The sequence below is a fragment of the Procambarus clarkii genome, chromosome 36 (assembly GCF_040958095.1).
Source record: "Procambarus clarkii isolate CNS0578487 chromosome 36, FALCON_Pclarkii_2.0, whole genome shotgun sequence".
Taxonomy (NCBI): Eukaryota; Metazoa; Arthropoda; class Malacostraca; order Decapoda; family Cambaridae; genus Procambarus; species Procambarus clarkii.
This window is the reverse complement of record NC_091185.1, coordinates 24127396-24148982: the sequence shown is the minus strand read 5'-3', so window position 1 is coordinate 24148982 and position 21587 is coordinate 24127396. Positions and strand designations below refer to the sequence as shown.

The window sequence follows — 21587 nt, the reverse complement described above, 5'->3', positions numbered from 1 at the left end:
TCAAGTTGAGGACGGCTGCCTCAAGCTTGTAATGGACACACGCACGGGAGAAGGTAGGATGGGCCTCACCGCAGTTGAGGCAACGAGCCTGGGGAGAAGCGCACTCCGACTTAGAGTGATCTTCGCCACCACACAAAGGACAGAAAGAGACAGTCCCGGAGCAGCGGAGGGCACCATGCCCAAACCTCCAGCACTTGTTGCAGAGCCGAGGAGAAGGAATGTACTCCTGGACAGAGCACCTGGCACCAGCAAGAATGATAGAGGGTGGAAGGGTCCTACCATCAAAGGTAATCTTCACAACCCGGAGTGGTTGACGGCGACTACCACGAGGGGGACGAGTAAACGTGTCCACCTGGAGAATAGAATGGCCCTGGGCAGCGAGGATATGTCGAATATCGTCGTGGCAGTCGCGTAGGTCCCGAACACCGGTCGCAACATGGGGCGGGAGCAAAATAGTGCCAACACTGGCATTCAACTGGACGTTCTTCGAGACCCGAACGGGGGTCTCGCCAAGGCAGGATAAGGCAGCCAAGCGGGAAGCAGCATCCTGAGAAGGAGCAGCAACGACACGCGTACCGAGACGAGTGGGGTTAAAAGTAATGGAGGCATCCACGGAATCAATGAGATGTCGATGAAGGGAGAAATCGTCAGGAGGCGCAGAATCAAGAGGGAGGAGATCAAAATATTTGGCCCACGAAGCGGGACCAAACAAGGCTTGATAGGTAGCAGAACTGGAAGGAATCGAGCGAGGGCGGCCGTGACGAGAACGGCGGTGAGAACCCCCAGAGAGAGAGGGGTTAAAAGGCGCAGTAGTAACAACTAGAGAAGGAGCCGCGCCAGGGGACGAGGTAGTCACCACTGGGGGCTTGGGGCTCGACCCAACCACAGAGGAGGGAGGGGAGCCAGGGGAAGGAGTCAGAGAGGCCAAAGGAGGAGCAAGGTCGGGGCCCAATGCAGCGGAGGCTACAGAGCCCGGTCTTCCAATACGGACCGACTCGGGGGCTTGGTCGCCCACCCCACGAGCCTGAGAAGGTAAACCAGAAGAAGCCGAAGCAGGGGTAATCATCTTGACGAAAGAAGAATTCACTCACGAATGTGCCCCCACACCCACCATGGAGCCACAATTAGAGGCAGGACACCCAACAAGAAGCTATCGCCGATCTTGTCGGGGCCTCCTAGGGGTGCGTCGTGAGTATACGCCCCACAAACGCCACCTTAAGAAACCGACAGTCCGTCGAGATCGGGTACAGTGACGAAGTGGGGATTGACAATAAAAGGTTCCCCTCGCTCTCGACGTCGGGTACTGCAGTTCTACGGGTGCAAGAGTATGCCTCCTCAAGCACCCGGGCGTCAAAATAGAAGAAGTCCAAGGGAAGAACCAGAACGAGCAAAAGGTCGGCAGGAAACGGCAAGCAGATAGGAGAAGAGGGGGGAGAAAAACGAAACAGAAGGAAAAGGAAAAGATGCCCAGCAGAATTGGAGAGGACGGCAGCAGGAGCACAAGGCTAGAAAAGGACAGGACTGTCCCAAGGAGCATCACACTCCGGCAGCCGCCCACCAAGCCCCCACACGGCGACAACGAGCTGAGCGGGGAGGGGGTCCAGATGGATAACTAAACCTTGGAATGATTTCAAAATATATCAGGTTTGTAATTTGTACCAAGAGAGACAATAACGGCACTTTCCTGCACCATGGGAGATTACACCCTTTCCAATTTTAATCCCTCCTTTTCCACCCAAAAAACAAATTAGAGATCAGCCCAAGCTTCGTCTTGAGTCAAAGCTCAACGCCTTAAGCCATATTGATGCTCTCTACGCAAAGCATTCTCTCTCTCAAATCATATACACTGATGTATATGATTTGTATGGCGGATTTGTATGTGTATGGCGGGCCCACGAGACTGATGTAAGTACACTGCTTCCGTTTTGGGTAATAAAACTCTGAAGCTGGTTTTGCACCCAGTGTTCCGTCTGTCCTTTGTCCCAATCAAGCACCTAGTGAGGTGAATGAGAATTGGAGACGTGTGAGGTTACCCCTGTTTGCCATCACCAAGTTGAGGTTGAGCCCAACTGTGAAGTTGACGTGTGAAGACACCTAGAGATACATTGAGTGGTGGAGTAAAGTGTTCTTTATTTGTTTCCATTTTCTCTATGTGCCGTGTATGTAATTCGCTGTAATTTGATTCCCTTTTTCAGCAGTGAAAGGGGTAACAGGGAGGTTTCCCTTGGTTATAAATAATTCTATTATTATATTGGCCAGCGCATATTTTACTGTTGTGTTGTGGTAAAGTGTGAATTATTGGTGGATAATTTACTGGGAAAGTCATTTACAAGTTTTGCCGTGAGTGGCAAGGATGTACTGCGATGTACTGTGTTGTACCGTGTGTAAACTGTTGACAAGTTAATTGTGTCCTTGGTGGAATGCGTTGTGTACTGTGAAGGATTCCATGAGAATTAGAGTCATTTAACATCACCGGGGGTCACGATTTAATTTACTTAACGAGGTCACTTGTTTTGTTGAACATTGTTGTGATTAACGTAGAGATGTGTAACGCAACAGTCACAGTAAAGTTCACGCAGTGGAGGAATTGTCAAGTGAAGACTAACATAGTGTTAACGATTTAACGAGCTGTCGTTAATTGATTGATTAACGTAAGGGGTTGACCGGTCTGTTATGATCGGAGTCAATTTCGCTGTAATTAAGCTGCTGTAATTCATTGGACTGATCAGATCTGTCTGCGGACAGAGGGATTAAGCACTCGTAGTTAATTAAAGAGAATTAGTACCCGCCGCTTAGTGAATTCTTCTTCTTCTTCACGAGAATAGGTGCAGTTTGCATGAAGGGTTTACCCTCCCGATGACTGCACCAGGACAAATGTAGGGAGACGCGTTGACGTTAAGGAGAAGCAAGTCAAAAGTGTTAGATGTGACGGGTCGTAGAGAGAGTAGTGGCGACGAAAACAGAGGGGGACGTTAGAGGGAGACTCCCTGCACCGTAGGGCGGGGTGACGAGGTCACGGCAGCAGCTGATCAGACGTGAACTAATACTTCTCCGGGAACTTGTATATCAGAAAGCGCAAGCAGTACGCCTCCCAAATCACCCACGTGTCATCGAGCACCCGGCCACCAGGTGGTGGCCTTGGCTGAGACATCTTATCCGGCACCCTATACACAAACTCCTTCACCCACGACACCCAAACAGTGGATAAGCACCATGGGACCGGAAGCACCCGGGCATCCCAATAAGGGCCCAACACCGGAACCCCACAGGGCATGACCCCGGCAGGCAGGACGAGGCTTCCCCCAGACCGGGGCAATGAAGGAGGGGGAACAGCAGGGGATGCAGGCGCGGCATCGACCCCACCACAGGGCACAGGAGCCGAGGCCCCCCGGCGCACATCTTTCCGCAACATCACGACGAGGTCCCGATCATCAGGGACAACCCCCACTGCGGAGAGCCAACAGCAGGCGACGCAGCAGGGGGGGCACAGGTAGCAACTTCAGAGCCCCTCACAGCACCATCATCCTCGGCGGGGGGCGCCAGATCACCATACTCCCCAACCATCTCCCAAGGCACACCACGAAGGGGAGACACACTCTGAACCCGCCGTGAACGCTTCGAGACAGGCCGCACCACACCACTCCCAGCAGGCCCCGCCGCAGGCACAGCCACCATCTTCACATCCACACAGGCCATATCCGCACTGTCCGAGGAGTCCACAGAGGCCACATCATCCACACTGCCCGTATCATCCAGGGAAACAGCCACAGAACACCGACATGCACGCTTCTGTAAAGGGATGGAAAGAGCAGAACTACAGTCGCCAACACACATAGACATGGCAGGCACCTCCCGCCGAAGCCCCCCTCCAAAGCAACAGGACCTGCGTCCCCGGAAGCTGGTACCACATCCACAGACGGGGGCAGGACATGGACAGCCACTGGGACATCCACCACATGCAGTGCGGGCGACGGCCCACCAGTCTTACACTCCGGCGCAATAACTACCTCCGGGACCACAGCAGGTAACAGACTGCACGTAGAAGGCATAGTAACTGCCTCAACAGGCAAAGCAGCAGACAAGCAATCAGGCGCCTCAAGCACAGCACCCACTCCATCCTCAGAAGCGTCCGAAGTCAACAGGGGTGGTAAGTCCTCTTCACGAAAAACATGCACCCTGCCAGTTGCTCCCACGTCGCACGCTGCAGCGAGATGACCCACATTACTACACCTGTAACAGGTGCGAGGTTGCCCATGATACTGGCAACGGAGCGTGTAATCCAACACGGACATAGAGGACGGAACACTACTCTTCAGAGACATGGTCAGGGTGCAGGAACCATCAAGCATCCCAGTACAGTGCCCTGCAAGTACCTTGTCCCAACGAATGCTGAGCACAGTACCAAACCGTTCAAACACAGCAGTTAGGAGAGCGTCGTTAAACTCGAAGGGGGCACCACGCACCGACACATACATCAAGGCGACGCTGAGGTTCACTACTTTAACAGAACCGCCGGCATCAGGGAGAGGGTAAACACGCCTCTCACACCACCCCAGAAACGCCTGAAATGCAGCCTGATGGCGAAACTTGACCACGGCGCGGTTCCCCTGCATGAAGAATTGGTGGGCTGGACGCCCACCAATTCCGACAACTGCACATGGAGAACATCCACCAGGGCAACACCAACCAACAAGTGGTCCACTGGCACCATAAAAGCCAGACCAGCCGACGAGGTCCTCTTCAATGGAGGCCGGTAAGACCCCATGTCTCCTCAACAGGTGTACCACGCCCACCCAGGGGACAACACCCACTAGGGTAGAACTGGCGAGCGCCATGAACGACACGTCCACACCCAACAGCCGCCAACGAGTCTCTCCCTTAGTGAATTCACAAGGTGTTGATGTTGTTGTTTACATGGAGTGTCTTGTAATCTTGTGTGTGGTACAGTAGTCTACCCTCGTTAAGGTAATCTTGTCGTAAGACCAGAAGTGAACTGTCAGCTGAGAGACAGTAGGCTTTATCAATACTCGTCTGAATTAATAGGCTGTTGTATTCAGTAATTAATTGGGAATTACTCATCAAAAGCTTGACTTTCAAGTTGATGTAATTAATTGATTTACGAGTTATTGCTGCCATTTAAGTGTCGTTGTGACACGTGTGTGTTAACGTAATTGTTTAAAATCAGTTAGTGTAACTTTTGTTGTTGATTGTCCTGAGAGACAAGTGTTAACGTAAGATTTTTTTTATAAGGGTTATAATCCTTTGATTAACCGCCTTGTTACTTGGTACCTCGTCGAGGGCAGCAAGCGCCAGTCAAGTTTTGTGATTATAGTATTTGTTCACTGTAAAGCCGTGACGATATTGATTGCAAGCTTGCGTCACCAGTGGGCACCACTTTGTTCAGTTAGTGTCATTAGTCAGTCAGCGACGACGGGATAAGGAGACCGTGGGTCCATCAGGCTGTTGAATAGCTGTTCTTTAATGTGCCACTTGAGTGACAGTAAAGTAACGTAAATTCTTTGTTGTAGTAATTTTAGTTTGTTTTTGTGAATAAATTGTTATATAATAGAAAACGGTCGTTTACGTCAAACCTTCCAATATTACTGCCCCACATTTCATGTTCTGCAACACTTTGCCTGCTTATGTTCATATTAAGTCTGTATCTAAAGCTCGAGGAGTCTATTGCACAGCACCACACTTCTATCAATACGAAGTGAGAATCCGTCGGCTACCCTTTATTAGTTGTCAACTAGGAGGAGCCAGCGACCTAAGTGACAGGTGTTACCCGTGTGGTTTCACCTGGCGGTTTGCTCCCGCGGTCCTATGATCTTAGGCTTTAAGATTAAATATCTGCCACTGGCAGCTCTTGCTGTTTAAGGTCTGCCTCTCTTGCGAGGTAGTTACGATTAACTTAACATCAATAGGAATTAATTCTTTTGATAATTGTCAAAGAAAAACAAATCTCACAGTGTACACCCGTCTGCAGTTGTGTACACTCGTCTGCAGTTGTATACACTCGTCTGCAGTTGTGTGCAGTTGTATACACTCGTATACACTCGTCTGCAGTTGTGTTCACTCGTCTGCAGTTGTGTACACTCGTCTGCAGTTTTGTACACTCGTCTGCAGTTGTGTACATCCGTCTGCAGTTGTGTTCACCGATCTGCATTTGTGTACACTCGTCTGCAGTTGTGTACACTCGTCTGCAGCTGTATACACTCGTCTGCAGTTGTGTGCAGTTGTATACACTCGTCTGCAGTTGTGTTCACTCGTCTGCAGTTGTGTACACTCGTCTGCAGTTGTGTACACTCGTCTGCAGTTTTGTACACTCGTCTGCAGTTGTGTACACCCGTCTGCAGTTGTGTACACCCGTCTGCAGTTGTGTACATCCGCCTGCAGTTGTGTTCACCCATCTGCAGTTGTGTACACCCGTCTGCAGTTGTGTACACCCGTCTGCAGTTGTGTTCACCCATCTGCAGTTGTGTACACCCATCTGCAGTTGTGTACACCCGTCTGCAGTTGTGTACACTCATCTGCAGTTGTGTACACTCGTATTCAGTTGTGTACACTCGTCTGCAGTTGTGTACACTCGTCTGCAGTTGTGTACACTCGTCTGCAGTTGTGTTCATCCATCTGCAGTTATGTACACTCGTCTGCAGTTGTGTACACTCGTCTGCAGTTGTGTACACTCGTCTGCAGTTGTGTACACTCGTCTGCAGTTGTGTACACTCGTCTCCAGTTGTACACTCTCGTTTGCAGTTGTGTATACCCGTCTGCAGTTGTATTCACCCGTCTGCAGTTGTATACACTCGTCTGCAGCTGTATACACTCGTCTGCAGTTGTGTACATTCTTCTGCAGTTGTGTACACTCGTCTGCAGTTGTGTACACTCTTCTGCAGTTGTGTACACTCGTCTGCAGTTGTGTACACTCGTCTGCAGCTGTGTACACTCGTCTGCAGCTGTGTACACTCGTCTGCAGTTGTGTGCACTCGTGTGCAGTTGTATACACTCGTCTGCAGTTGTGTACTCTCGTCTGCAGTTGTTTACACTCGCCTGCAGTTGTGTACACTCTTCTGCAGTTGTACTCACCTAATTGTGCTTGCAGGGGTTGAGCTCTGGCTCTTTGGCCCCGCCTCTCAACTGTCAATCGACAAATGTATAGATTCCTGAGCCTATTGGGCTCTGTCATATCTACACTTGAAACTTTGTATGGAGTCAGCCTCCACCACATCACTTCCTAATGCATTCATTTGTCTACTTCTCTGACACTGAAAAAAATTCTTTCTAGCGTCTCTATGGCTCATTTGGGCACTCTATTTCCACCTGTGTCCCCGAGTGTGTGTGCCCCTTTTGTTAATAGCCTGTCTTTATCTACCCTATCAATTCCTCTGAGAATTTTGTATGTGGTGATCATGTCCCCTCTAACTCTTCTGTCTCCCAGTGACGTGAGGTTTAATTCATGTAGTTTCTCCTCGTAGCTCATACCCCTCAGTTCGGGTACTAGTCAGGTGGCAAACCTTTGAACCTTTTCCAGTTTAGTCTTATGCTAACTCGTCTGCGTATTGTGTACACCCGTCTGCAGTTGTGTACACCCTGTAACAGTTAGCTGTTTACAAGATAGTGTTTGAATGAAATGTAGTTTATGGGTATACCATGTGTGCAAACTAGTTAAGGTGTCAGATGGTAGTTTTTACCTTGAAGGCAGGTCAAATGTTGACCGGATTAACTTAAAAAAAATCAAATCAAATCAAAATGTTTATTTAGGTAAGGTACATACATAAAAGAGATTTTACAAAGAGTGATGGATTTATAGTTAGGGCTAGTACATATAATGCCTAAAGCCACTATTACGCAAAGCGTTTCGGGCATAAAAAACTTAAATGACTAAAGCTTAATACTAATTGAGCATAAAGAGTAAAATGAAAACATAGCTGAAAAAGCAGCACAAATACAATTCTGTTGACAAACCCGTCGATTAGCGCTCAAAGATTAGCGCTCATGTGTCCAAGCAAGTCTGCCAAGTCAGTTTGTGGTAGTCTCCGGAAATCCTTCCACGTATCGCACTTACTTAAAATAGTTATATGATCCCCTTTTAAGTTATTTAATAATGAGTAGTAAAGTGTTTTATAAAATCAGGTAGGGTACCATCAAGTGTATGGAGTTCATTAGAGTGGGGTTCCGTGGTAACTTGGCATAGGTCATGAGTCATCTCAGGTCAAGATGTAGACCACGCTCGCGGCTGACGTGTGCAGTTGTATACACACCCGTGTCCAGTTGTGTACACTCGTGTCCAGTTGTGTACACCCGTCTGCAGCTGTGTACACCCATCTGCAGTTGTGTGCACTCGTGTGCAGTTGTATACACTCGTGTACAGTTGTATACACTCGTGTGCAGTTGTATACACTCGTCTGCAGTTATGTACACTCGTCTGCAGTTGTGGGAACCGACCTGTGAGATTTATATTTATTTAATTTATATGAATTTATATTTACGTTAATTTATATTCTTCGATAGCAATTTGTATGATAAGTGGACTGTATTTCTGCAATAATCTCACAAATCGATCCTCTACACATTAGAGGGGTTTATATTAAATTTATATATATGCAGCCAATCAAACTACAGTATAAAACACTGTACAAGGAACCATATAAAGACCTAGGCTTAATTACCTTTAGTATGAGGCGATCTCGTATTCTAATCGGCTCACCCTATCTAATGATATTAATGGCCACAAATGATAGATAAATAGGTTTCGGCAGAACACTTAACTTGTATTTGTTGACAGCGTGTTGATGATGGTACACCTTTGGTTTCCATAACACTTCGTCCAAGTAAAATTAACAGGAGCCGAATTGCTCCCATGCCTCTGGTCAAAGTACAATAACAATGGCTGACCACTCCCTCCTCACTGACGCTACTGGTCTACATTGTCCAGATGTCAGTAAGTGATAGAAGGGTCTCATTTACTCTATTTTAATTCTGATAATTAAGTTAATTTATATGAGATGTTTTTATGATGGTAAAGTCCAAAGACTAATGTATTTAAAAATAATTCCCACCATAATAGGTGGTGAATTTATAATAGTATGTGGTAATGATATCCCGTTTTCTATAGACGGAAATTCCACTACAAGTTACATTTTCTATGGGTAACTTGTTTATACAACGCAGCAGCAATATTATCTGCCTGCATGTAATATTATTAAATGGTGTCGGATTTTCCGACAGCAGTTGTGTACACCCATCTGCAGTTGTGTACACTCGTCTGCAGTTGTGTACACTCGTCTGCAGTTGTGTACACTCGTCTGCAGTTGTGTACACTCGTCTGCAGTTGTGTACACTCGTCTGCAGTGTTGTACATCCGTCTGCAGTGTTGTACACTCGTATGCAGTTGTGTACACTCGTCTGCAGTTGTGTACACCCTTCTGCAGTTGTGTACACTCGTCTGCAGTTGTGTACACTCGTCTGCAGTTGTGTACACTCGTCTGCAGTTGTGTACACTCGTCTGCAGTTGTGTACACTCGTCTGCAGTTGTGGACACTCGTCTGCAGTTGTGTACACTCGTCTGCAGTGTTGTACATCCGTCTGCAGTGTTGTACACTCGTATGCAGTTGTGTACACTCGTCTGCAGTTGTGTACACCCTTCTGCAGTTGTGTACACTCGTCTGCAGTTGTGTACACTCGTCTGCAGTTGTGTACACTCGTCTGCTGTTGTGTACACCCTTCTGCAGTTGTGTACACTCGTCTGCAGTTGTGTACACCCGTCTGCAGTTGTGTACACTCGTCTGCAGTTGTGTACACTCGTCTGCAGTTGTGTACACTCGTCTACTGTTGTGTACACCCTTCTGCAGTTGTGTACATTCGTCTGCAGTTGTGTACACCCGTTTGCAGTTGTGTACACTCGTCTGCAGTTGTGTACACTCGTCTACTGTTGTGTACACCCTTCTGCAGTTGTGTACACTCGTCTGCAGTGTTGTACATCCGTCTGCAGTTGTGTACACCCTTCTGCAGTTGTGTACACTCATCTGCAGTTGTGTTCACTCGTCTGCAGTTGTGTACACTCATCTGCAGTTGTGTTCACTCGTCTGCAGTTGTGTACTCCCGTCTTCAGTTGTGTACACCCGTCTTCAGTTGTGTACACTCGTCTGCAGTTGTGTACACTCGTCTGCAGTTGTGTACACTCGTACTGCAGTTGTTTTCACCCGTCTGCAGTTGTATACACTTGTCTGCAGTTGTGTACACCCGTCTGCAGTTGTGTACACTCGTCTTCAGTTGTATACACCCGTCTGCAGTTGTGTACACTCGTCTGCATTTGTGTACACTCGTCTGCAGTTGTGTACACTCGTCTGCATTTGTGTACACTCGTCTGCAGTTGTATACACTCGTCTACAGTCGTGTGCACTCGTATGCAGTTGTATACACTCGTCTGCAGTTGTGTACACCTGTCTGCAGTTGTGTACACTCGTCTGCAGTTGTGTACACCCGTCTGCAGTTGTGTACACTCGTCTGCAGTTGTGTACACTCGTCTGCAGTTGTGTACACCTGTCTGCAGTTGTGTACACTCGTCTGCAGTTGTGTACACTCGTCTGCAGTTGTGTACACCTGTCTGCAGTTGTGTACACTCGTCTGCAGTTGTGTACACCTGTCTGCAGTTGTGTACACTCGTCTGCAGTTGTGTACACCTGTCTGCAGTTTTGTACACTCGTCTTTAGTTGTGTACACCTGTCTGCAGTTGTGTACACTCGTCTGCAGTTGTGTACACTCGTCTGCAGTTGTGTACACCTGTCTGCAGTTGTGTACACTCGTCTGCAGTTGTGTACACCTGTCTGCAGTTTTGTACACTCGTCTTTAGTTGTGTACACCTGTCTGCAGTTGTGTACACTCGTCTGCAGTTGTGTACACTCGTCTGCAGTTGTGTACACCCGTCTGCAGTTGTGTACACTCATTTTCAGTTGTGTACACTCGTCTGCAGTTGTGTACACTCGGGTGCAGTTGTGTACACCCGTGTGCAGTTGTGTACACCCGTGTGCAGATGTGTACACCCGTGTGCAATTCTATACACACCCGTGTCCAGTTGTGTACACTCGTGTGCAGTTGTGTACACCCGTCTGCAGTTGTGTACACCCATCTGCAGTTGTGTACACCCATCTGCAGTTGTGTACACTCATCTGCAGTTGTATAGACACAAGTATGCAGTTGAGCACACCCGTCTGCAGTTGTGTACACCTGTCTGCAGTTGTGTACACTCGTCTGCAGTTGTGTACACCTATCTGCAGTTGTGTACACGCGTGTGCAGTTGTGTACACCCATCTGCAGTTGTGTACACCTATCTGCAGTTGTGTACACGCGTGTGCAGTTGTGTACACCCATCTGCAGTTGAGTACACTCGTCTGCAGTTGTGTACACCCGTCTGCAGTTGTGTACACCCATCTGCAGTTGAGTACACTCGTCTGCAGTTGTGTACACCCGTCTGCAGTTGTGTACACCCGTCTGCAGTTGTGTACACCCGTCTGCAGTTGTGTACACCCGTCTGCAGTTGAGTACACTCGTCTGCAGTTGTGTACACCCGTCTGCAGTTGTGTACACCCGTCTGCAGTTGTGTACACCCGTCTGCAGTTGAGTACACTCGTCTGCAGTTGTGTACACCCGTCTGCAGTTGAGTACACCCGTCTGCAGTTGAATACACTCGTCTGCAGTTGTGTACACCCGTCTGCAGTTGAGTACACCCGTCTGCAGTTGTGTACACCCATCTGCAGTTGTGTACACCTTTCGCGCGTTTCTCTTTCCTTTTTGTTTGTATTATTACTTCCTTTTGTGTAGATCTTGCTTAGGGTCTTGGAGTAACACACATATATACTTCTTGGCTTTATTACTTGAGGTAGAATAAATGTCAGCACACCAAGGTCCTGTACGTCCTGCCTCTAGCTAGGTCTGAGAGGAACTGACTCGCTGACTAGAAAGGCGGCTACTGCACGCTTTGATGATGACGTCATGAGGCTCTCTGGCCACCGGATTGGTTCCTCACGAACCGACATAGAATTTAAAAGCTAACATACCCATCTGCAGTTGTGTACACCCGTCTTCAGTTGTGTACACTCGTCTGCAGTTGTATACACCCGTGTGCAGTTGTATACACCTGTGTGCAGTTGTGTACACACGTCTGCAGTTGAGTACACTCATCTGCAGTTTTGTACACCCGTCTGCAGTTGTGTACACCCATCTGCAGTTGTGTACACTCGTCTGCAGTTGTGTACACTGTCTGCAGTTGTGTACACTCGTCTGCAGTTGTATACACCTGTCTGCAATTGTGTACCTGAATTTACCTGAGTGCACTAATACTAGTGGCCTCGACGAGGACAGCCCTGGAAACACAAACCGAAACTGTCTCTATTTTCCGCTTGTTACAACTTGTAATAAAGTTGTTACATCTTGGCTTAACGTGTTTATGACGTATTAGAACGTTGTTACAACTTGCTATATTGGTTGTTATAACTGGTTAGGAGGTGTTAAAACTTGTTCGAACGTTGTACCAACGTCGTAGTTTCGGTGTGTGTTTGGCGGGAGGAAGCCGGCGTCTTGAGAAAGGGCCCTCTATTTGCTTTGATGATCTTTTCCAGTGGTAATTTAAAACCCAACAGAGATTTGGCATTACCGGCTTCAACGGGTAGGTAGTTCCATATTAAAAAGTGGGTGTAAAGCATCTCCTGTTCTCAGTCCTACATTGTGGCTTGTTGAGCTTGTAACCGTTGCTCCTTGTTTGAGTTACATATGACCTTTTGGAGTAATTGTCCAGATCGACATAGTCCAAATTGTTCAGTATATTAAATTTCAATGAACTCCGCCCTGTCATGCCTGGTGTGTAGTGTTGTTAGCCCAGTAGCCCCCAACCGTTCCTGATACGAGAGATGACTAAGCTCTGGTATGATTTTTGTTGCCCGGTATTGCACCTTCTCCAGAGCAGCTATGTCTTTCTGAAGATGAGGTCTCCATGCCTAGATGCAATAATCCAGGTGGGGGCGCACCAGAGATTATACAATTGAACGACTACATATTTTTCCTTAAAGGTAAAGGTACGCTTGATTATTCCAAGGATTTGGTTTGCTTTTTTGTTTACTGCCGGTCCCACTTGTGCAACTTTTAGTGAATGATAGATTCTGACTCTAAGGACTTTTACTTCATCAATCTGTTGTAAGGTATTGCTGTTAATTTATTAGTTGTGACATGGGTTGTTATGCCCCACATGTAGGGTCTTGCATTTATCGACATTAAAAAGCATTTGCCAGTCATCTGACAATTTGTGGAGTTTATGTAGATCTCTTTGTAAAGTCTCAATATCACCTTCACTTCCCACTTTAACATAGATCTTAGTGTCATCTGCAAATTTGATGATGTGGTTTGTAATGTTCTCATCTATGTCATTGATGTATATGACAAAAAGGGTTGGCCCCAAAATGGACCCCTGTGGTACCCCACTTGTCACATTTCCCCAGTTTGATTCATTCCCATTTAGTACGACTCTTTGTTTTCTTTGTTTTAACCATTGTTTTATCCATTCCAGTGTCTCCCATTTATTCCATGCACCTGTAATTTCCTTGCCAGTGTAACGAGTATAAACAATATTCTCACTTCAAACTAATTAGCCTAATGAGAAAAGCAAAACTCTCAGTACCACTAATTATGAAGCTCAAATCTTTTCCCTAATTACAGAGAACATTCCTTCCACACTATCAACCTATTGGAGGATGATGAGATGAGGCGTAGTCCAATCATATAAGCAATCGAGAAGCAATTAATCATTAGTATAATTTCCACAGTGATTCAGTTAACTACAGTACAGATGCTTCGGAGTTACCACACATCTTCAACCTCAAAAATGTATATATGTAACCGACCCCAAGACGCTACAGCTTCGACACAGAGTAGACAGCAGATTACGACTGCATCGAGTTTAGACATTTACCATTGTGGGGGTTTTCTATTTTGCTTTCCCAACTGCAATGCGTACGTCGCCAATGTACATGTGGCAGACGCTTCACGAAGCTGTCGGAATCAGCAGAGAAAATACGAGAGCAACCGTACAGGGCCAGGGATCAAGGTCGAGTTAGAGTCCTTGAGGGTCTCTTCTCAGACTAGCCTCACCTGGTCCTGGTCCACGTTGATCGTTGGAGTCTCCTCAATGATTTAACACTTTAAGGGACCCCCTAGGGTCCTCATCACATTTATAGTTTAATGAATTAGGCAACTCTGTGTTGGAGACACCTGGAGCTGAAGGCTTGAGTAAATAGTTGACCTTCGAATAGTAAATAGTTGGACCTTCGAAACACTTGATGTATGCATCCATCGAGTCGCCCCTTTCATCAAAGTTAGGTAGTTTGACAGTCTTATCTTGTTCAATGCTAGTCTCTGTTGAATGATCACTTGTCTGGTCATCATGCCTCGCTTGCAACTGCATGAGAGCTATGCGTTCAGTACTCTTTCTGTTCTGCTGATCAGTCCAGTGTTTGTTTTCTCTCTCCTGCTGATCAGTCCAGAGTTTCATAGCTTGCTCTGCTACTTTATTCTCTTCGAATCCCAACCCCTTAACCTGGTCGCGGTATTCCTCTAAGGTGAATAAGTGCGAGCCTGTAATACCTACTCTTTGAGCTGGCATCGTCACAAGGACATTTTGGGCAGAGATTCTTCCCCGTAGAATCCCCCCAATGAAGTATTTAAAGGGCTAGATTCCCGTGTGACTCCGTTTTTTCTCGCAGCATGCGTGATTCTAGTGACATCATTCTCAGTGACGTCACCCACAGGGGTCTCTACCTCCAAGTTGTCTCTCACTGGGGACTCTCGTACTGTGTTTTCTTTCACCGGGGTCTCACCTCCGACAGCCTCATCCAGTGTGATGAGACTCGTGCACGCCACCTCAGTACTACCCTGTATGTGTGCTTGTAGCATCACCTCTTCCACGGCCCGCATGTGCTGCTCCATTCGTTCCGTATGTGCTGCTCGCATGTGCTGCTCCATTCGTTCCTTACACTCTTGCTCAGTAAGAGTGTCGTAGTCATCAGTTCTACGAGCGGTCAAGGATAGCGTGAAGATACAGGTAGCGCTGTTTGTACTCTCCACACTCAGACATACTGGTGGTGTGTGTACCTAACAGGGCGTTAAACGTCCTCTGAATACGGCTCGTCACTTTTGAATTTTCAGAGAAAATTTAAGTGCGAAATTTTACTTTACAACCTAGCTCATAGGTTCCAACTAAGCCAATCACGGTGGGGCCCAGATGTGGGGGTTTTCTATTTTGCTTTCCCGACTGCAATGTGTACGTCACCAATGTACATGTGGCAGACGCTTCACGAAGCTGTCTTTTCCGACAGCAGAGAAAATACGAGAGCAACCGTTCAGGGCCTGGGATCAAGGTCGAGTTAGAGTCCTTGAGGGGTCTCTTCTCAGACTGGCCTCACCTGGTCCTGGTCCACGTTGATCGTTGGAATCTCCTCAATGAGTTAACACTTTAAGGGACTCCTAGGGTCCTCATCACATTTATAGTTTAGTGAATTAGGCAACTCGGTGTTGGAGACACCGAGTTGAGTTATTTACTCCTGCTGGTAAATAATAAGAGCATTTGTTAAACCAGAGTGATCCTAAATGACGCTATATACTGTATATTTAAAGTCTTCATTTACATTTTTTTTACATTTTAAATTTTTATTTACAAAAAGAGTCCCGGTAGTAGAGTCGGGTTCGTTCTCGATGCACAATCAAGAATTCCGGGTTCGAATCCCGGGCGAGTAAGAAATAATTGGGCACATTTCCTTTCACCTAATACGTCTATTCACCTAGCAGTAAGTAGGTACTCAGGAGTTATTCAGCATGTTGTGGGGTTGCATCCTGGGCAGGGTCAGTAGTTTTTTTTTTTTTTTTTTTTTTTTTTGAGATATATACAAGAGTTGTTACATTCTTGTAGAGCCACTAGTACGCGTAGCGTTTCGGGCAAGACCTTAATCCTATGGTCCCTGGAATACGATCCCCGCCGCGAAGAATCGTTTTTTCATCCAAGTACACATTTTACTGTTGCGTTAAACAGAGGCTACAGTTAAGGATTTGCGCCCAGTAAATCCTCCCCGGCCAGGATACGAACCCATGACATAGCGCTCGCGGAACGCCAGGCGAGTGTCTTACCACTACACCACGGAGACTGTTAAACCTTGGAAGGGGGGTGGGACCTCGATATAAGCCTAACGTGTATGAATACACTCCGGCTTCCTGTCTCCCAACACAGTTAAATTATTATAGTATTTTTCATGTGTCTCAATAGAATTTGTGACATCGACTCAAACAAATTTCCCATAACAAGATATCAAAATATTTGGATGATAATTTAGCGTAAGTGATCACTTCTTAAAAATTGGATTGTAATTGCAGTCCTCCACATATTTCATTCTTTGCTAGAATCGAAACACTGATTCCAGATGAGGATAGACAAACCTATCTATACATTCTTTTAGGAGCCTGGTAAATATTTACTTTTCCATAAACATTAAATAAATGTGATTAACTTTATTTCAGGTGAAGAACATCTGAGGGAGTGAAGCAGGATATGGCGGCACAAGATAGAGCACTATATGACCGTGCATTACAACTGAAGCTGTCCGAAGCGGGCCTTACTAGATACAGCTACCCACGGCCTCACTACCAGGGAAGCGGTAAGGCTCGGGTAACCAATGTGGATGCCCTGTACACCCTCATCCCGAGAGTTGGCATGCGCAACTGTAGTAGGTGCAATACGGTGTACCGTATTGATGATGAAGGACGTCCACTCACCTCCAGTGTTTGTCGATACCATTTTGGCAGACTCTACGGCTCCCCCGTAAAGCGCTATCGCTGTTGTCAACAAAAGAGTAACGCCGCTCCCTGCAAGATAGCATCCCAGCACGTAACAGCGGATATAGACCTTGATAATCTAACTGGATTTTGCCACACTCAGCAAAGTGATAATGACGAAAAATCCATTTATGCCTTGGACTGTGAGATGATCTACACCACAGAGGGAATGGTCGTGGGAGCAATCTCTGTGGTCAACACTGACTACCAAGTGGTTTATGAGACGCTTGTGAAACCTGAGAACCTCGTAGACTACAACACCGAGCACTCTGGACTAACTGCCACACAATTCCAAGATGTTACGACGAACCTTCAAGATGTCCACTCCAAACTGTTGTCTTTGTTTGGGAGTAAAACCATTCTCGTGGGCCACTCCCTAAATCATGACCTTCTACGATTGAAACTGATTCACGACCTTGTTGTAGACACCGCTGTAATATACCCTCACCCAAAGGGCCTTCCCTTCCGCAACTCTCTGAGATTTCTGAAGAGGCATATCTTGAGATCCAATGAGAGTACCAGCTCGGCTCTCAAATGTAGAGATGATGCCATAACCACCATGAAGCTTCTCCACAGGAAGTGTTAACACTTGTTCCATGAGACCGGCCTGCCACCTGTGTTCAAGATGCCCCACGAAAATGGCCACTATTTAACAAGCATTTATGCAGTTATGCAAGTTCTTCAGCAACGTTTCATTCTTGGCGGTTATGTTGCGAATTATCAAATTGTTTCCGAAGGCAAATCGTCCTAAGAACAATGCTTCATGACAAGACAACTCCTGAACACTCCTAGGCTTTTTTTCTGTGGTTTCAATCTATCAATCACTTTCTGTGGTTTTAATCTATCAATCACTTTCTGTGGTTGATTGTTTAATAAATCACTGAATTATATGTTTAGCAGACCTCTAACCCTGTCCTTTGAGGACGAAAGAATATGCTGGTTAGCATTGTAAAGGTGTAGCCACGTCTGTGGTAGAAAAACATACAAAGCCTAGGCTTATTTATTTATTTATTTATTTATTTTATTTATTTATATACAAGAAGGTACATTGGGTTTGTGAGAATACATTGGATAGTACAGTATTTACACTCTTGTAAAGCCACTAGTACGCGCAGCGTTTCGGGCAGGTCCTTAATCTAACAAATAATTTTAAGTAGGTAAATTCTATCAGAATTAATAAAATGATAACAAATACATTGCAAGAAAAAAATGAGATGAGAGAGATTAGTAAGTATATTAAAGCACATTAGTATATTAAAGCTCTGATTGATTACATTCGACAGTTTGATTGGTATTTTAAACAAGATTAATAGACACCATACAGCAGATTGACAGCACATATAAGAAGACAGCAATAATCACAATGATAAAGATGTTCAGATTGGGTACATAAAGATTGGGAGATTGGGTAGCAATAGATACAGTGCAATTTTAAAGCAAAAGGTAAAAAACTATGAAGATGAAATTAGGTACTTTTCAGTATTGTTTTTGAATGACGCAAAAGTTGGACAGCTTTTCAATTCAATAGGGAGTGAGTTCCATAGCCTGGGTCCCTTTATTTGCATAGAGGGTTTACACAGATTAAGTTTGACTCTGGGGATATCAAAGAGATATTTATTTCTGGTGTGGTGATAATGGGTCCTATTACATCTGTCCAGGGAGAGTTTCAGAGCAGGATTTACATTTAAGAACAGGGTTTTGTAAATGTAGTTGACACAAGAGAATTTGTGGAGTGAGATTATGTTTAGCATATTTAGGGAGTTAAACAAGGGGGCTGAGTGTTGTCTGAAAGCAGAATTTGTTATTATTCTGATAACAGATTTTTGCTGGGTGATGATGGACTTGAGGGGGTTTGCAGTGGTTGAACCCCATGCACAGATACCATAATTAAGATAGGGATAGATTAGTGCATAATATAGAGAGATGAGAGCAGAGTTAGGTACATAATATCTGATTTTGGAGAGTATACCAACTGTTGTAGAGACTTTCTTAGTTATGTGTTGTATGTGGGTACTGAAGTTGAGTCTCTTGTCTAGGAATAGGCCGAGAAACTTTCCAACATTTTTATTGCTAACGTTTACATTGTCTATCTGAAGCTGAATTGCATTTGTAGATTTGCTTCCAAATAGGATGTAGTAGGTCTTTTCTATGTTAAGTGTTAGTTTGTTGGTTGACATCCATAAGTGAATTTTTTTTTAGTTCATTATTAACAACATTATTTAGTGTATGTGGGTTGGGGTTAGAGTAGATGAGGGTAGTATCATCAGCAAACAAAAGTAGATTTCAGAATGTTAGAGACATTAGGCAGATCATTGATGTATATAAGAAATAGGTGAGGTCCCAAAATGCTGCCCTGTGGCACTCCAACGGTTATTGGTAGAGTGGGAGAGGTTATATTATTGATGGCTACACATTGGTGTCTATCACTAAGATAGGATTGGATATAGTCCAGTGTATGGCCTCGGATTCCATAATGATGGAGTTTACGTAAGAGGTAATTGTGATTAGCAGTATCAAAGGCCTTTCTCAGATCAATGAAGAGTCCAATCGGAAACTCATTTTTGTCAAGGGCTGAGTAAATTATATCAAGGAGACTAATAATTGCATCGTTGGTACTCTTTTGGGAGCGGAAGCCAAACTGACAGGGGCTAAGAATGTCGAATTTTACGAGGTAGGAGTAGAGCTGTTTGTAGATAATTTTTTCAAATATTTTTGATAGTATGGATAGGTTTGATATTGGTCTATAATTGTTTATGTCTGCCGGATTACCTCCTTTATGAACTGGCGTTACTCTTGCTTTTTTAAGGATATCAGGGAAGGTATGACACTCAAGGGATTTGTTGAACAGTAGAGCTATAGGTGGCGCAAGGGCGTGGGAGGCGCTCTTGTATACAATGGATGGTATTTCACTGATGTTCCCAGCTTTGGTTTTTAGTGAGTGTATGATGGACACAACATCTGTCGGGCTGACTGGTGACAGGAGAAGAGAGTTTGGATAGCTGCCTGAGAGATATGTGTTGATATGTGTCTGAGTCTGTGGGATTTTACTGGCAAGGTTAGCACCAACCGATGAAAAGAAGCTATTAAATTCATTCGCCATTCCTAAATCAGATGACGGTGTATAGCCATCCTTAGAGAGTGTTATCTGGTTGTGGGAGTGTTGTTTAGTTCCTAGGATATTAGAGATGGTTTTCCATGTGCTTTTCATGTTGCCTTTTGCTTCTTTGAATCTAGTCTCATAATATGAAAGTTTTGCTTTTCTTATGATACTGGTAAGCACTGATGAGTACCTCTTAACTACTTCCTTTGTAACGAGGCTAATCCTAAATTTCTTTTTATATTCATGTTTTTTGTTGATTGATTTGATTATGCCACTTGTGAGCCACGAGTTATTTTTTCTTTTATCAGTTACTTGTTTGGTAAGGAGGGGACAGTGAGTGTTGTAGAGGCTAAGAGTTTTGGAAAGAAAGAGGTTAGTTAATGAGTTTATATCCTGTGTATTGTTAAATTCAGATTCCCAGTTAATATTGTAAAGTGCATTAGAAAGATTGCCTAAAGGTGATTCACTGTGTAGCCTGAATGAGAGTTTCTTGCTGTCTGGTGGTGTTGTGTCCATGTTTGCTATGAGGAAGGTAGGATAGTGGTCAGTTGTTCTGTCATAGATTACCCCAGATGTAAGGGGAGCTGTTATATTAGTTCATAAGTGATCCAAGGTAGTGGCAGATGTTTGAGTGACTCGGGTGGGCTTGGTTATTGTGGGGATTAGCATACAGCAGTGCATGCTGTTACGGAAATAGTCAACTTGAGGGTTGTTTTGAAGACCCAGGTCAATATTGAAATCACCTCTCAGAATGATGTGATTTTTGTTGAGATTGTTATTTATGATAAGATTCCTTACGTTGTCAGAGAATAAAGCTATGTTGGTATTAGGAAATCTATAGATGGCACCGATAGTCAGGGAGGATTTAAGGGATTTACTGGAGAACTTGGCAAAGGTATATTCACAATAGTCGTCTCTATCACTGATGACACTATTGCAGATGAAGGTATCTTTGTAATATATTGCTGTGCCACCTCCTTTTTTATTAGGCCTGCAGTTATGAATGGCTTTATAACCAGCTAAATTATAGAGTTGGGTATAGTCTTTACTTAGCCAAGTTTCTGTTAAAATGATGAATGATAAATTAGTACCTAATGTTGTGAGTAGTGCATTTATATCATCAAAATGTTTACCAAGTGACCTAACATTTTGGTTGTAAACTGATAAGCAGGTGCTATTTAGGAGTTTGTTTTTTGCAAGATTTGCTGTGTAATACCTGCAATAATGATGATCAATGTGCTGATTTGTGTGGGTATGAGACAGAAGATTTCGATCAGGATCAATATCAGTAAGCATATAGATGCAATAATGTCACGATACAATAAGATAAGCAATTACAGGAACAGTTAAATACTAAAACTGCTGTAAATAGAAAGTAATTGTAGCAAAACACAACAATAAACTTAGATATACAAAAAATAGAAATAATTAGAAGTAGAGCAAAGATCCCCGTAGATAGCCAGGAAGGATACAGTAGTTAGGTTAAGAGAGAAGAAAAAAACAGTAGACTGACAAGAATAATATATAGCAAAAAATAAAGAGACAAATAATAATCGTAAAGTAAAGATAATCTTAAAAATCAATTATTTAATAAAGATTAGTTGTGAACCTATAATTA

At 44.9% G+C, this 21587-nt stretch overlaps 1 protein-coding gene across 2 annotated transcripts in view; it reads left to right on the top strand.

Annotated features, from left to right (window-relative positions):
* The window catches only part of LOC123756161 (RNA exonuclease 1 homolog), a 52525-nt gene extending 30938 nt beyond the window's left edge, over positions 1-21587 (top strand). For both annotated transcript variants that reach the window (XM_069336583.1, XM_069336584.1), the window contains one exon: positions 16555-21587. In XM_069336583.1, the coding sequence (XP_069192684.1) occupies positions 16586-17455 (870 nt within the window). In that variant the 5' untranslated portion in view covers positions 16555-16585 and the 3' untranslated portion in view covers positions 17456-21587. The remainder of the gene's footprint in view (positions 1-16554) is intronic.